General features: G+C 42.6%; 1 protein-coding gene across 1 annotated transcript in view; it reads left to right on the top strand.

Annotated features, from left to right (window-relative positions):
• Nucleotides 1–18,340, top strand: part of neo1a (neogenin 1a) — a 145,532-nt gene that overhangs the window by 36,126 nt on the left and 91,066 nt on the right. Inside the window, exon 2 of the mRNA XM_070922966.1 lies at nt 16,673–16,996. Within this exon, the coding sequence (XP_070779067.1) occupies nt 16,673–16,996 (324 nt within the window). The remainder of the gene's footprint in view (nt 1–16,672; nt 16,997–18,340) is intronic.

Here is an 18,340-nt window from a genome sequence, read left to right as displayed (position 1 = left end):
TCTTAATTAATTAAAATCTCATAATTAGTAGCATTATTTTATAAATCCTGATTATCATAACAAATTTAATCTATTTTCCATCATTGAATTAAAAACCTATACTTGGTGAGCTAGAAAAACTGCATGTATTCATTTGTTTGTCAGCCAAACAGGGAATTACTGTGATCGGAAGACTAGCATCTTTTTACAGCATTTAATGTAAATAAATATGATATCTGATTGAAGTTGACTATATCTGGTACATTGCTTGTCAGATCAGCCTTTTGGCTGAATCAGAGCCAAACAGTAAACCGTATAGTGTATTTATGGGCAAGTGGGTAAGTAATCAAATTTGCTGTTAAATTATTTATATATATATATATAAATGTCTCCTCGTAATACACTTTTGGTTTTTTTTATCCCTTCAGATTAAGCAAAAGGGGTATTTTTAGCAGCTCTGTTGTGATGCTGATTGGAGTATGAAGCCAGGTGCTCAACCACACACCAAACCCTTGAACAGCAATCACACACTGCTAGTAACATGTTGCATAGGATCAGACAGACAGAGAGAGACAGAGAGACAGACAGACAGAGAGAGAGAGAGCGACCAGACTCTAACAGTCATTCCACTGACAGTATAAATGTTTGTTGGTGAAAAGAGCTGCTGGAAGAAAAAGATGTCAAGACATGAAGTCTGTATTTTACGAAGGCTGTGTATGTGTCTGCACTGTGCCTATCTCAGAATAAAGAACATAGAGGAAGCATAGACTTTGCTGCTTGATTGTCTGTGACAGCATATGTAATATACGTGGTCGAGAGCAGCCGTTTCTCACTATAAGAATGCATTGACTAGCAGTGCCTGTGTGTGTGTGTTTGTTTTCATGCTTCACTGTAAAGGGACATGCTTGTGCTGCTGAGGGATTAACACCACTGTGCCTGAGCCTTGTACAGTAGTATTCCTCGTAGACACACACACACACACACACACACACACACTCAGGCAGGCAGCCAGCTTCTGTACCCAATTTTGACAAAACTTACAACTGTATTTTGAAAGACAAGCATTTTATAGTTGACATAATGTACAGTTTCAGTTTTTAAACAGCTGATAAAGCAGTGTCTAAATCCCTTCCAGGTGTCCAAATTAATTTACATGACATGCCTACTAACTACTTGTATCAAGCCAGTTAGATGTTTCTCCCCCCCTGTGAGCTGATGAAACATAATTGCAAGTGGTAATTTGCTCTCAGAGAAAATGGGACGAACGACTAATTTGAAAGCTTTGCTGCTGTGAAAATCAATAGGGAAATCCTGAGCATGCTAAACAGAGAATACTACTGCCATATGCCCACAACACATCCTATGGTTTGCCCAGTGCCTAGCTCCAGGGTGCGGGCAGGAAATGCCATATTGCCCTCCCAGGACAGTGAGATCATTGGCTGGGCCCCCAGGGTGTGGGCACATGGTCCCAGACTGCCTCATTCTCAGTCTCTGTCCTTTGTCCTCATGCTGACATGACAAGCTGTACACTTCTAAGATCTCTTTTGAACCTTTTCATCAAGCCTTTCACCTTTAGGATTGATGTCCTTCCTTTGATTATCTGTTCTTGCCCGAATACAAAGATAAATGCTGGGAGGTTAACAGTAGGATGATGTCAGACATGAATACAGTACACCTGTGGGTAATGTGGACATTAAAGGCCACCAAGAGCCAGAATGGAGGAGCAATCTTCTTAATCACAGCCAATTAGAAGGACAGCGTGTTGCTTCTTGTTACATGTTCAGATTGAAGCCAAGGAGTATTACCTATATCTTGGCTATAGCTGGATGGCCCTCACTGGCCAAGCAGGGTCCCTTTTAATATGATTAGGACGGATTATGGCGTTGTCTGCACATCAAAAGAGCCAGGGCCAATTATCACCCCTGCCTTTCAACACGACAGCCGCTCCTCCTCCCTCCCCTCAAACGTAGAAAGAAAAGGAGAAAACAGAGCCCAGGCGTCTTGTAACACTCCAGAAGCCCCATGCTAATGGATGGATTCATCATTCATTCAAGCCTTTCATGTACAGTATTAAGCAGTGATGATGCACAGTTGCCAGCGCTTTGACTCGTCCCTAAAATAGATTGAGCGTCAGAGCTAATTATCCCAGTCCCAGAGGCATGTACAAACAGGTTCATATGACAGAAAATGTGGCATGCTCTAAGGCAGTCGAAAAGAGTAGGAAACTGAAAACAAGTACTCCATGCCTGCAGGTGATGTTTGTGAATATTTGTCTTTTTATTTTTGCAGGTTTACAATTTTTCTGCATTCTGTTAATCGAGTTGTGTTCAGGGTAACTGCAACGTCAGTTAGCTTTGCTCCGTTTTGCCTAGTTTCCTATTACCATAATCCCCCGTCAGAGCAAGTCTTCTATTAGTCCTTTGTGCTGTCTGTGCTCATGACAGGAAACCAAATGGATGTGGATAAAAGTAGTCCCCGTGCCCCCACCCTCCCCATCTTACAACACTTACACACAGCACACACACAGACTTCTTTGCCAAATTACTCTCATAGTTTCACTTTTCTCTAACGTGCCAGAGCCTAAGCGCTTGAACAAAGGTGCCCCCTGGATCTCTACCACCCATCAAAGGCAGGCATTTGGAGTCAACCCAGAGTCCTGTCAGGAGTCAAATGAAGCCATTAAAATCCCCTTTTCCACTGCCCTGACATCCACTTTTGTCTTTGTGTGCACCATGGAGCTCTCGCCTGCTCAAAGAGGACGACGCATAACTCTTGTTGCAACTCAATGCAAATGTCCGTGCCCCCCCCTTTTTTCTTTGTAGTGATTGAATGGCCTGAATCGTAGCCTCAGTACAACACGGATGCCTAAAAACTAACCATTACTCCTTGAAGATGTAATTTTGAACTTAGAGGAGATGAGTTGTCAGTCTGTGGGAAATTCAGAGAATATAGATACATTTTTATGTAAAGGACTGACCTAGTTTGACCCAGTGAAGCCACCGAAACCTAGATGGTAATAAAGATGTGCTGGGGAGGATCAGTGGACAGCTCCTTACTCTCAAATATTTTCTTCCTAAACCACTTCCCGTTATATTAGCTTTTTTCTTTTTGTTTACATTTGTCTGAGTAGCCTAAACCAGCAGCACAGAGTGGAGCTGTTACCTGCCTGTGAAGATAATTATGCTCTATGTTCTGAGCTAATTCCAATGGGCAGACCGCTCCCCGTATCGCTGCACCACAGCTGGTCTCAGCACGTGCACCTCCAGCTTTCCTGCAGTACTTTGTTTATTCGCAGAACCTTTGCAAGCCACAGCCATGAATTTCCAATCCACTTGGATACATGCCACATGTGGATTTACGCCTGTATTGTGTTTATATACAGCACACGTATGTATATTAAATGCTTTGGGTATACAAGTAAATCCATAGCAACCATGTCAGCACAACTGACATCACTGTGGGCGATTAGCAGGTGAACACTCAATCACAATCCCCACAAGCATGTAAACAAGGGCTGAAGTGGCCTCTGCGCACTTCATACTACCGCTCTGCCTTTTGGCCAACCTGCAGCCGGCAAGGGCAACATTAATAATTTAACCAAACACTCAGACGTGATGGAGCGGACAAGGGAACCCAGCGAGAGGCACTCTGGTTGAGAGAGGCTATTAAATATGAAAACTATTTGTGGTGACTAATAGTATTTTTGTTTTCCTAGAGCTTAAAGTCTCACGTACTGTAGCATCGCGTCTTCCAGGCGGCGAAGAAGGTAAATTGTTTGATCAGGAAAGATTAGGCTGGAAGTGACTGCAGTCTGGATGTAAATTGACTCCCTCTGTTTGCTGTTGCTGTGAAGCCTTCATGGTTCCATCAGCTGCAGATGAACCTTCCCCTAAATTTAACATTATTATAGATGCAATTTATGTCGTTTAGTGTAATTTACAGTTTATCTGTGCTGGTCGTTGTTGCTAATGACTAATCCGCATGACTGAAACAAATATGTCCCAGCAGATGTGTTCTCTATTTAACCTTTGTCAGCCTAGCATATACAGCAGCTACAGCAGCTACTTGTGTATTTATACATTCATGGGGTGCTGCTGCATGCTCCATGAAAAACACACAACCACATGCGCACACACACACACACACACACACACAGACACAGACACAGACACACACACACACACACACACACACACACACACACACACACACAGGGGCCTTATTCTTATGTCGAGGATTAGAGGGTTCAGGGCTAGAGTGTCCCTCTGGTTGCAGCTCTCGCCTTGGTGTGGTGTTTGGGTGGGTTGGTGGGGTGTGCATGAAACCCTCAGGGGGAAAGACTGCACTGCACACAAATCATTACTGCTCATCAGTTGCTGCCACTCAGCCACTTATTTACTCAACAGCTTGGCTTGGAGGAGACCTGGATACACAAGCAGACAGACACACACACACACACACTTACAGAAACATACCTCATTATACATCAGGACTGTAGGGAAGAAATCATTGAGAAACACTGTCGTTTGGGGGAGGGATGCGTTTGTAGCTTGTGAGTGCTGAGTGGGTCAATACCTGTAGCTGAACACACACAATTCATCATAACTTCAAAGTCTGTTCTTGATAAAGTTCTCACAACTGATATCAGTGTGCAGTTTTCATTTAGGAGGAGCGTGTCAAGTGAGCCTCAACATGACAGAAAAGTGTTGCTTCAGCGATACACAGCCTCTATCCAATACCTCTCCAGTGAATTATTTATGACCGCTAAGCTATATGTAGCATATTAAATACATAATCCTCTCATCTTTTATTGATGCTCCTTTGATACAAGCCTCACTGATAAGATTGATAAGAGAGCTTAATATGTAGACCAGTAAGCAGATTTGCCTGCCACATTTGAGCCAATAGTGATGAAACTTCACCCAAGCCTTACTGGTAGTGCAGAGGACTGGTGCGGGGTAACTCGGACCAGATTGCTCTGGAAGGGAGATTACGTCTGCTTATGATATACTGTAAACACCTGCAGACAAGCCGGGCATGCTCAGTGGCTGACTGTTTACACACCTTGGCTGACATATAAGAGGGAATTTCAGCTGCGCTCTGATTAAATCTGCCACAGGACAAGTCTGTGTCAAGTGCTCATGGTCTCTGCTTCCTGTGTTTTTATTGTCAGAGGGACAGATAGATGCAGACAGAAAGGTGGGAGGGTGAGGGGGGGGGGGCTCCCTTTGATGGGCTAAATCTCTTGCTTTGTGGTTGGTTAAAAGCACACACACGCACATCACATCACACAGTGGAGCTAAGATACAATCCGTCAGTGTACAGGAAATGGGATTCATCTATCTAACTTGATGACGCTGAGAAGCACCAGCAATTGCACAGATAGCACTGTTTTGTCATCTGAGTGCCAAATTGATTCTGATAATATGGTATAATTGCTGCAGACAAATGAGCCACCACCGAGGAAACAAGTAATGTCTTGCTGTTGCTTTCATTCAGAAGTCTTCTATAAATAGATGTAAGGCAGTTACAGTTAGTGAACCTTTTTTCTTTGGCAAAACCAGTGTTTACTTCTCAAATCAACATTGACCGCCTGAATAAACTAATTCATATTTCCAAAGTTGCAACAACTGTCTTTTGATTTAGACCTCAGAACTCCCCTAAGACAGTCAGTCAGTGTCTGTTAGCTAAAAGAACAAGGTGACATTTTCAGCTGAATTCAATTCCTGCTTTTATCTTTTTTTAATATCATGTCATCAAAAACATTTTGTCTGTGAACGTAGATAGTGCAGGCTTAAGAATGAACACGCACAATATATTGTATACTGTGATATTGTTGGGAAAATGATTGGACAGGGAGAAATGATACTGTGACTGAGTCACTCCGTCCTTTTGTGGCTGCTGGGACAGAAGGCACTTTTTTCATTCAGCTCTTATCTAAGCCAGACTGATTGAGGCCACATAGCCATAATTCTCTCTGTAAACAAATGAAGCATTTTTTTTCTCTTCTTCTCAGTGTCACAGTGAGTGACATTCACCTTGCTGTGTCCTGCTGGATTTTTTCCTTATGTCTTGACTGCACAACAAAAAAAACCATTACTCTGTCTTGTTGCCACATCACTGCGCCTCTTCCTCACCTGCAATATGATCCGCATTAGCATCCACAAGAGCCTGGGTTAGCTCCTGCCGTCTGAGCCGCCAGGACTGAGAGCAGAGATAAGCTCACTCCGTAATGAGTGTTCAGCCTATGTTGGGCAGGAAAAAGAAAGAAAGGCCCTTTCATGCTGCAGTGTAAAATGGGTATCAACACAGGTCACATGCATGCGTTTATGTCAAAATCAGTCTCTGTGACCAAGAATGCAGTTTTTGTGAGGATGTGTGGTGATGCGAAGCTTTGTTAATGGGTGATATTTATTCCATACTTATCCTCCCATTCATGCCACCAGCGCCACAACATCCTCCGAGCTCTTTTGTTGAACTTACACCCTTAGAGACCAGGCCCAGGCCTCACACTCAGTGGTGGAGCGCAGCAGAAGAGAAAAGCTGGTGGCAGTGGAACAAAGGTGCAGACAAAGAAGTTAAATGGTTGAACAGAAGCGGACGAGGTGTATGAAAATGAATGTTAACAGCAGGCGGTCCCAAAGGAATGAGAGTGAAAGGAGGAAGGAGAAGATCAACAGATAGCATCAGCACAAATACCTCCCTGCAAATCATTCTGCTCTTAAAGCTTAGCCTGGGTCAGCCCTTCGGTTTCAAAAGGTAGTTTCTGAACACATTACAAATATTGGTACATCTGGTCTGTGGTTGGACAGAGACCAGGTGTCTTCTCTGCACTTAATGCAGTGAGTAGAAAATATTCTCGCACAAATTGATGTTTAATAGCCTTTTCTGCTTTGTTATGTATTGGACAATTGACAGGAAACATGAACAGAAAAAGAGATCACGTGAGGATTTCAACTCTAATTTGGAAACAAAGTGAACATGGCAAGTACAGGGTATGTGTTTTAGTCAATTTTGATGTCTGGTCAACACAAGCTTTGGGACGTAATTTGTTTGTTGTGGTTTAAAGGTATTTATGTTTGACAACTGAAATATCTGTGGACTGACCAGGGAATTGGCACATGTCTGCAGGCTGGAAGTGGGAGGTGATGCGAGGACACTCTAGTTACAAATAAAAAAAAAAAAAGATGCTTTCATGACTTCAAAGGGAACTTGACAGTCTTGTACACTACAGTAATAATATCTAAGAGACCTCCCTTTATGCCTCACACAGCCTGTTCTTCTTGTAATCTAACTATGCCCCTGGTGCAAACACTTAACCCCTGTAACCACACTTAACTCCTCCATTATTACTGTACTGTCTTCAGATAGCGTTCCCTCCTGAACCCCCTGCTTCTCCAAGTTACCCTGGATATTTTGTCCAGAGTTATTTTAAGTCTTTACATCCGGTTTCGAGTAAAATAGGAATTGAGTCTCCCTCAGTGTTGGCTTGAAGGCTTTGATCTCTCCTGTGCTCCAGTGTTAAATGGTTTCCTCCAAATCGCTGTGAACATGCAGCGACTGGCTGCTCTTTTATCAGCAGCCCACTAACAGCACCTCCTTGCCAACCACTTTGAAGCCACAAACAACTCACTCTGAAAAGAACAAAACAGAGCAAAGTATGAGAAGTCCTGCATATATATACTGCTTATACAAGTCTGTTTTTAAGAATAGGCATTGTGTGCTAGGTTCAAGGCAGATTGATGGGATTATTGTACAGAAGGAAACTCCTCATGTCATGTGTGAGGGAGCGGATACAAATTGGTGACCATGTCAAGACTTTGGGGGATTTTTCTTTATTTACATTTTCAGTGGAAAATAATTGTCATATATGCTAATAATTGGCCAGTGTAATAGTATGTAAATGTTCTTTGGGAATTTGAAAAGGGGCGACTGTGACTCAGCTTCCTTGTCGTAATTAGCAGAATTTGCATGCAGATGCTTATCTTAACAAGGGGAGAAATTGAGATAGTTTGAAATGTTTTTGTTTCTGGGGCTGGTAATTGGCAGCAAGCTTATCAGAGGCAGATTGGCCACACTTGATCGCTCAAAGGAGCCTGAGCCAGACACTGTGATCAGCTAAATGGCTGGATGTGACCTCTGGTAGACTTGTGTCCGATGTCCAATGTGCGCTGCACTTTTGTTCCCAGCTCTTCATAACAAACACTTAACTGTTACCACCCTGTGTGGGAAAGTGTACTGTATGCACCCCTTTCAATTCTTTCCTCTTTCCTTCGATTACAAAAAGCACAAAAATGACAAAATGACAGCAGTCAAGGACGAAATAGGAAAAGTCCCAGACTTTGAAATCCAAGGCTGATAAATTGCTGGATGTTTGACTTTGCAAGGCATACTGGATTATATTGATTTTTTTCCCTCTCTTTGTGTGCATGTGTTTGTGTGAGTGAGTGTGATAGCAAAAAACCAGGGGCAAGAGAATGCAATATTGTGTTTCATTAAAAAATCTATAGGATATCTCATTACAGCCGCATGATTTTCTTTAGTATCAGGTTTAGTGGGGACGGGGTGGAGCTGGTGGGTGGCAAGACGAATGTGCTTTCCTGTCTCAGATGACTATCTCATCTGTTGTTGTTCATGGAGAAATGAGGAACTCGGCTCAATCTGCCCAGCACGTCGACTACTTCCTGGCCATGTTTGCCCACTGCTTGCTGATTTTACGACTGCATCAGATAACTCATCCGTGCATGGCAGAGCTAACTGAACACTTCTAAAGTCACAAGGTCAACAGTGGATTTGGGCATTTTTCCAATATATTAGTGTTAGTTATCACATTTTTATATACGACTGATATTTCATATACTAGCTCTCTCTTCGTTGAACACACCAGGCAGTGCTCTCTTTGAAAATGATTCAGCCCCCATATTATGTTTTATTTCTATGATGCTTTCATGTCTTGTGGGTCAAAAGGAGATGTGTATTTCCTCCCCTCCTAATAAAGTGTCACATCAGAGTTTTTAAAACCCACAAGGGACAGTGTCGTGTGTTGTTTCCTAGCAGTACTTTAAGTGCATAGTTTGTCTCAGCACCTGATAGTTTGTTTGAGAGTTCAATTTTAAGAGCATTTTACTCAGAAACAGCAGATAATGGCATCTACTGCTATAGTGAGATTTTTAGTAGGCTTTCTCCAACAACCAGACAAGGTTAGCCAAATTCTCAAATACTGACATTAAGTGATGGTTTTAACCTTTAGTCTGACTGCTCGGTGGGTACCCATTTAGCCCAAGAAACATGCTGTTTCTGGCTACGTTGTTTTCCAATTATTCACTGTGAGGCGGTGTTTTTGACGTTTTCTCACACTGTACCCACGCACCATCTCTAAACCAGCTCTCACAGTATGACCGTCTGTGTTACTGTCGTCTCAGCGGGCCAATCCTTCAACGTGGGCCCATGGGGAGGCTGATAAGAGGGGGAATTGGAGCCTCAATCAGTGCTGGTTAATTATCACAACCAGGGGAGGTGAGAGAGGTTTCCCCGTCTACCCAATCCCTCCTGGATCTCTGTCTCCCTGTTAGACACACTCATCTGTTGGATGCTCTGTCTTGCATTTCATTCTTCACGTGTTATTTTCCCTGTTTTGGTGTATCCATGTATTTATATACAGTCATACTCAAAATAATGAAGTATACTAACCGGTGTCATTTTTCCTTCCATGATGAGCGTTATCATTCGACACATTTTGGTGGCCTTCACTTTCTTTATTTATGAATTTTGTCCATTTTATTTATTTATTTATTTACATCGGCATTAATGTCTCCCATGATAAGAGGGCTTTTCTACAGCAGTGGATTTATAATTTGGTAACATTTTAATTTAAATTTTTTTTAATTTGATGTATTGCATACAGTAGATAGATGCTTGCTTTTGGGGTTATGGTACCATTTTTCCTGTTCACCCAGTAGGATAAATGCATACATTACTGCAGTTTTAATGGTATTTTGAATAGTAATAGTAGCCTAGCCTAGCCCATTTACGAGACGTCAGTTGGAACAAGTTTAATTAAGAGTTATGTGTTTGTGAACTCATTTCATTATTAAGAATATATTTTGATTACATGTGTATCCTGTTTACATGCACAGCCATGGCAGAGGAATACAAATATGCATATTTCAGAAACATTAGTTCCAAATGTAATTGTTGTAAACGAAAAATGAATGCCACGCTGATGAGTGCACAGTATAAATCACTGAGCATTGGAGGGCTATTTCCCTACTTTCCAGAGAAGCCATTTGTCTGCTCAACATTCAGCATGCTATTCGAACTGCATGCAGAGACATAAAAAAGGAATCTATGAGTTTGACTAAGAAAGAAAGGTGGTACAGTTCAACAAAAGCCAAACAAATCCCTCTAATTGTAATCTTTAGTTGTGGCTTTTTGACCTTACAACTAAAAATACAACTAAAAAAATTAGTTTGGGCTAGATTTGTAGGGCGCTGTGTGTTCTTCTAAAGCTCAGCCCAGTGATGTTGGAGCTGTGCTCTCAGTTAACCAAGTGCTTCAATTAACACTTATTTTTACAGTGCTTTAAGCTATCAATTTTTCCATTCATAGTTAAGTCCATTCCTTCAGATTGCTTTTTTAGTCTGGACAGCAGTCAAAAATAGCTTACACACTGACCGGTTTATTGTTAACAGTTTTAGTTTTGTCACTGGTTTTAAGTGGAACCCTGGTAGGGGCTACAGCAAGAGTCCTGTCTCCAAGGTGGTCTTGGATTGAGCTTGACCCTCTCATTGCAAAGCAGGAAACAGGGGTCAGTGTGTGAGGCTATTGGGAAAGAGGGATTAGGTGCGCATTAATTACTGTTATTACTAAATAGAAAGAGTGCAATGACATAACATAGAGTCAGAATAAAAATCCCTGCACTTCTCCTCACATTGGACATGGTTGTTTAAATGTGTTCATTTTGCCGGACTCTTGCACTCAAAGCATTTGCTAATCCTATTAACCAGCAAATCATTTGAGCAGGATCTATTTCTTCATCTGATTAAAGAGAGACTGACATTTGTATTAGAATGGCATTTTCTGGCAGTATTCAGAGAAGCTGAAGTTGTTGCAGTGACTCAGCCCCGCCTGTGACCCTGTCATGTTTTCTCCGGGCCTCCAGAGTTTTACAATGGCAGCGAGCAGACAGGATGACAGAACTGTGAGCTGAAAAAATTGGATCCTTTCCTCTTTTAATCTGCCAGTTGAGCGGGAGCCAGCGCAGGACAGCCAGTGTGCGCTAGGCGCCCCAATCATTTTGTCCATCCCTTTATGGCTTGGCCTCAACCCTTCATTTCATCAACTGCTGTGGGGAACGCTGAGAATACCAGAATTGGTGGGTTGTGGTATCCCAAATCACAGCTACCTCCCTCAGGCATTGTTCCTGGCATCAAGTCTCAGAAGAAGACTTGAGTGGCCACACTAACTCGAACTAACTCGAGCTTTTTTCTGTCATCCAATCACTCCTTTACTTCAGTTTGTCATTGAGACTCTTTGCCTTCAGTTGGCCTGATATGTTTGTCCTTCCAGTGTGGGATTTTGTCATTTCTCAGATGTGTGAACAGTTCTCAAGACTAATTTTAAGAGATAAATGTCTTTCATAGCATTGAAAACACTCATCTGTCTTAATGAATGTGCCCCCTTCTCCTTTCTTTTCTATTACCTGGTAATGAAATAGGTGTTTCCACTCAAGTCCTCACTTCTTTGATTCATTTCAAGTGTCCAAATGTTAAATTTAACAAAATGAAAGCTATCCGCCTCAATTTACAACCACATTATAATAGAATCCTTGAGGGGACCTCTGTGCTTGTCCTTTGATTAGAAAAGGACACTCTTTCCTTCTTTCCCCAAATAGATACACGTCAAATAAAGCAAGTAAGCTGCAGCTCCTTCTCCTGTTCTATTAAAGACTCCTAGTCCCTCCACATTTGGTCTCAAAATCATTGTTTCCCTGAGGTGTTTTTTGGTGACAGATGGGCTTTAGAAGGGAGTCTGGAGAGATGGGAAGATGAAGGATTCTGCAGAGAAAGAGGGGGAAAGTGTGGGAGGGAAGCAGAGACAACTTTTTCCATTAGTGTCATTAAAGCGACCCTGACGCCGAGGGTGGAAGGACAAACAGTGGAAAGATGGAAATAATAGAGAGGAAGCAGCTCGGTGAATGAAGTACTGTGGTTCATTACAAAGTGCCTTCCCCCCGCCTCCATCTTTACCTGCGTAGAAGGTTTCCATTCATCTTTGATTAAATCGTTAATGATTTTGTACACTTGTGTACCGTTTCTTCTATAAAGGTCTCACAACTGAGAGATCCAGTGACACATTATACAACAGGAATACAGAGCAAAGAGTGTGAAGATTGTATTCCTACATGATGACAAAAATGTAAATCTTTATTACGCTTTAGCCTTTTAACGTGTAATTACGATTTCCAGTGGTTGTAAATGCCTATCAAGTGTGTTTACTTTTCAGGATGTCCAGGGATTTCCGTGTCCCTAAGTCCAAGCCACAGAAGAGCCTCTGTTGTTGAAAATGTGACTGGTTTTGAGAGTGGTCTGCTCTGTCTCAAGAGCGGCTCAATAAGGAGGGTAGTCAATATTGCTGCTCTCAGACGGTGGGTCAATGAGGGAGGAGGCTTCCTGCTGAGCCAAGGGTAGAATAGGACAGAACAGGGGGTCTTTGTGTGGAGAGCAGACCCTCACCCACTCCTCTTTACTGCCTTCTCTGGTATTACACCTAACGTTTTAGAGACTGACCGTGTAATCTACTGAAGGAATTCTTAACAGTGTACGGTTTGGTACAGAAACAGAAATGTATCCTCATAGAAAACGTGACGCACAAGTGAGTCATCCCCAGTTTTTACTGGTTACTCAGGACATGACAGAGTTGTTGCAAACCCTCAAGCAAAACTACATATATATATATCGGTGTATGTGGCATACATTCTGTGAACACATTACCGAAGTTCACACACACCTCACCCTGACAGTAAGCCCTGTAACATCTGGAAATATGCTTTCGGCACTGACTCAAGATGGGAAATACGCCACTAACTCCATGTCTCCGTTCTGTCTCATCTGAGAGCAACAAGGGAGAAACTGGGGAGGGAGAGAGCAACTCAGCATATCAGGGTACCACCTTAAGCTTGGCTCCCCAACCTTTTATGACTGCTGAGCAAAGTGGATTTGGGACAGAGGTAACAGCCCATACTTATCAAGCAGACAACCTCATTTTCTAGACCCTTGCTCTCCTCTGCCTCGTTCTCACTGGTTGCCCGGTGTGGCGGGTCCTATTTTTCAAAGACAAACGGGGGGCTCCCACACTGCTGGGCCCGAATAGATTAGACTTCCCACACTGTAATGTGGTTTCTGACACCCCCTTACTTCTTTAACTCTGCAGCTGTGTCGTTAAAAGCCTGCAGTGTTTCAGTACTAATGCATTCTGGCATAAGGGTGTGTGTGTGTTCTCCATTGCAAGAAATATTTAAGGGAAAATTAATTTTATTCTGGTGTACTTTGTGTTACTTAGTAAAAAATACGACAGTCATCTGGACCCGTGCATGTTGTTGACGAAGACACAAAGGTTTCTATATAAGAGACAGAATTCCCTATTGTTGTAAAATTCACCTCATCTCCTTCTTTTCATTATGTTCTGTTTCAGCGAGGTTTGGTTAGATGTTTTCCCTGCACTCCCGTAATGATGTATGGGAACATACGCTCTGTTGAGTTTTCTGTCAATGAACACTTCAGAATACATCAAGAGAACGCAGCTCGTTCCGTAGGTGTTAGAAATTGTTTCCAAGCCTGCAACTCACAACCTTGTTAGTTGTCAAAAGTTAACTTTTCCTTGGCTTTGACTTAAAAGTTGAAGCCTATCTTTTATCTGTGAAAGCTTTTTTTATGATTTGTAATTTCTGTACATGCTACAAATATACAAAAAATATGGTCAACAATTTGGAGTAAAATGAACGCTTTTTGGCAGCTGATTTCGCTTTTCATCAGAATATTTGTTTAGTCTCAACAGTGGGTCCAGCACTGACTACACTGTCCCACCTTACTATGCTATTGGAGTTTGGACTTTGGCTGCTACCAGTGGCATCATTGTTTTGCTTTCTTGTCTGTGTGTTTGTCTGTCTGCAGTTTGACTAGTGTTGGTAGTGTTAAAAGAGTTTTTGAGGGAAATTATTCCAGGTGGAGTTATTTGTGAAAAAGAGTTGTAAATGTAAATCATCCCCTCACACCCCCAGGTTTATCCCCATCTCCAGTCCCATCTTTTTCTCTCTCCCCTGCCCTGCTCTGCTGACTGTGGATGTTGTGTCTGCAACTGAAAGCAGATGGTTCGCCATTTTGCTCGACAGTAGAGCTGAAGCTAAGCCCTCCCCTACTGCTCATACGATAGGGATAAAAAGCTGCTAAAAGCGGCTGTTTTGGCTCTGATAGGATGCCGCAGGACCTTCAAGCCCATTCAGTTTTCTCCTCAGATAGAGAGCAGCTGAAGATGGTCTTTTGACTGGAAAAGAGCCAGGCTTGGGCCTCGAAGCTCTGCCCAACCCACACACCCACTGTTCCAGCAGCGTAAAGCAGAGATGATTAAGCATGCCATGGTGCCTCTGGTCTGCAGGAGTGACAAATTCCCCCCACTGCTACACCACTCTGGTCTCTCTCCATCTGTCATGTACACCATCAGTAAAATACATTTGCTGGTGTTGTCACATTCTGCCCAATATGTACTCTAGGCCGCTCTGAATTTATCGATTTCCTGAAATCAGCTGCTTACTTCAGTCTAATTTAAAAGCACTCGCTTACTGCTAAGAGTTACAGTTGAGAATGTGTTGTGCTGGCTTAGGATGTGGTATATTTTATTACTTACTTCTGTTTATCCTCTTGAATCTCGCATGCACTTCTTCCTGAAGTGTGTTATCCTGAAATTTTGCTTTACTTGCATCCAGTCAGTAGCTGCACACTACTTGCAGTACAATCTGATTGGAAACTTGCCCCGTGTAATAGTTAAAGTTCTGTAAAAATGCCACTGTAGCAGCCATAAGAGGATATAAGTGAGATGGCATAAACCAACAGAGATAGGTTTCTTTTTTTTGTCTTTGGTGAAGGGACCATGCGTATCAATCTGGCCTGATCCGATACTGGGGCACTCTTTCCTCTTTCTCTAGTCTCCTGTGTTGAGGCGATTGCACAGCATAGTTGGAAGGCTATGTCTTACCTTTATTCCCTTATGTGAAAGTGGAAAATATCTATTCAATTCAGTCATTTTCTGCAGCGTTTTGCTGTAATTGTTTGTGCTTTCAAGACAACTAAGTGCACTGAGGACAAGCAGCCATATTGCCACCGTAATGGACCACGCATTACATTGCTTCTCTCTTTGGATGTCACACTAGGGACCCGGCGCCGCAAGGTAGAGAAATTACCTCCTAGTAGTTAAATAGCTGATCCATTGACATAGCATCTCTCTTTCTCTCTCCCCCTTCTCTCTCTTTTTTTCTGTCTTCCTCTCTTTCTGCTGCCGCTCTCCCCTGGAGACTTGCCATTTCCTTGGAAGAGAGCAGGCATATTTTAAACTGCATTTAACATTCAGCCACTTATTTCACTCCATTCGCTGCATTATTAAAATACCTTCATACCCTCTTAATTATTTTTCTAGCTCTCCTCCATCCCTGCAGAACTGATAATTGGTGTTATTTATCTAAACAATACCACTGTGTGACTCTTAGGGTGGGAGCGCTTGAATAATGGATGAGGACAAATGCAAAGCAATTGCACTTACTCTGACTTTGGCACTATCCATGTCAGTGCGATGTTACCATTTATGCTCGAGGAAAGGAAATGGCAACCGCGTTCCAAAGTGTTTACTCCTTCACTGCACTCTCTACTTATAATAAAGCAAGACGTGATATTAACTTGCCAGAGAGGCTAGACTGGGTTAAATTTGTCAGTTCCTCTCGTCCAATTCCAGTGGGGCTTGTGGTTTCATAATGAAAAGCCTCTTGGAGTCTCTGGGATAGACTGAGCCACAGTGGCTGAAAAGATAGAGTGAACACAAAGATGTTTTGCTTTGGAAACATTTCACTGAGTGATTGGGGCACTTGGAGTCCTGTAGTGTCCTTTCATTTCAGCCACCATCACATTTTGTGTGAGTGAGTTTTTTTAAATGTGCCATTGAAGTTGATAATGTCTTAGGAGACCTGTCGTGTGGTTGAACTCAAAAAGCAGTTAGTCACATGTATTCCTGAGTGGTAATCAGCATTTTACAGCTTTCTTGAATCCTCTGCTGCAGAGTAAATGGCAAAAAAGTAATTTGTACTCGTCTGTTACAGCAGTCACATACACTTGGCTCAGTGTTATGTTTGGGAATACATCACAACAGGTGATATATTAAGCTTTTCAGATGACAGCATCTGCAGTAAGCATCAAATTTACACTGTCGTCACTGGTGGAAAGTAGATACATGCTGGTATTACAAAAAAGTCAATAATATCAACATTGGCAGCAGAGACCATGGAGCAGATCAGTTGTTCGACAACAACAAGAATTTTGTTTGATCTATTGCTCGTCGCTGCTCAGGCTTAAGTGGTCCTGTTCTGAAACATTACATTGTGTCTGTGTAGAGCATCCAGCTAAGATTTCCCCTCTCCCCTGTTTCCCTCCAGGTTCAGCAGCGCAGCCCTTCAGCCCCTTCTGGTTCACAGTGGAGCCCCAGGACACGCTGGCCATTCGGGGCAACTCGGCACTGCTCAACTGCTCGGCCCACAGCGACGCAGCCACGACGGCACGCATAGAGTGGAAGAAAGACGGCACCTTCATGAGCCTGGTTTCAGACGAGAGACGGAACATTCTTCCCGATGGCTCGCTGTTCTTCACCCACGTGGTCCACTCCAAGCACAATAAGCCTGACGAGGGAACCTATCAGTGCGTTGCCACTATCGACAACCTGGGATCCATTTCCAGCCGCACGGCCCGTCTCTCCGTAGCAGGTAAGGGCCGCCAGCTTTACCAACCTAGTTAACTGATAGTTTGAACATATCCTGTAGTCATTGAACACCGCGGTTAAAGACACAGTTGTTGTAGTGTGTGGTGAATTGTTTTGACAATTCAACATCCGCCCCCAGATTATTGCAAGAGCTGAGATACCAGCAAAGGCTTTTCACACCCGTCGTACACCTACGCAAGTGTTGTCACTTGAGCTGGCTGAGGAGACCTCTCTCAATGGCTGCTGTCTTTGCGTACATTTTCAATGTGACCAGGCTGATTGACAAGTGAAAACACCTGTGCGTCAGGGCTAGGGACCTCAGTCAGCTCCCAGTCTAGCTCTTCTCAGCTTCAACCTCTACCGGGCCTAATGAACCACAATAACTGAATATACCTGTGTGGGTATGTGTAAAAGAAGGTCATAATATTCAGTAAGAAATCAAAGTGGTATGTGAAATGCATATTGTACCGCATAAATAATGCATGGATTAGACAAATACCATTTAAAGAACAACTCAACACCTCTCTGCCAATCTTTGTAACATCTTCTCATTTTTACATTGATCAAAATGCTTAAGAAACACTGTAAGACAGAGTACGTTATGTAATGTGAAAGCATCTTAAAGCATTTCTATGAAATGTTTGCTGTTCCACAGCTATGCTGCAAATGCACAACCACATAACATCTGTAGGTGAAAAAAGGTTCTGTAGTTCCTGTCCCTTGGAGATTGTTTTTTGTCCTTGAATTGCTCTGCCATTTGTACATTCTCTTCTAAAACTTCCTTCACCTCGCTGAAGCCTGAATACATTGCCCTACTGGATAAATGCTTGTAAAAGGGTCTATTTTTTCCCCCCATTACTACTCCTACAATGTGACCTTGTTCAGTTTGGGAACGGCAAGTGACATGGGATTATTAGGTGTTTTGAGTCAAGTCGTGCTCTGAAAATTCAATTTGCCGCTGAAGGAGCCACAGAATGCATTTACTGTGTGCTTCCTGCTCAGCGGTGCTCTGCCAGATTTTAAGATGCCTCAGAGAGGCCTCTTGTTGACAATGGGATAGTACAGTATAAGCCTCTCGGATACTGAGTGCCTGCATGAAGTTACTGTCTGACTGTGGTTCTGTTTCTTTTCATAGGCTTTTGAATTACATGTTAATGAGGTGGTATATTACCACTGGAGAGATTGAGATGATATCCCTTGCTCACTCAAAGAGTTCAATTGTCTAACTGCATGTGCAGCGTGACAAAACTTATATACACATACTTCAGCGTTTGAAGAAAAAAAACAACTTATAAAAATAAAATTACTAATAAAAGTATTTAACTGGGATATCTTAGACACCAGTGGT

This window comes from Enoplosus armatus, chromosome 1 (genome assembly GCF_043641665.1).
Source record: "Enoplosus armatus isolate fEnoArm2 chromosome 1, fEnoArm2.hap1, whole genome shotgun sequence".
NCBI lineage: Eukaryota > Metazoa > Chordata > Actinopteri > Centrarchiformes > Enoplosidae > Enoplosus > Enoplosus armatus.
This window is presented reverse-complemented; position numbering and strand designations above follow the sequence as displayed.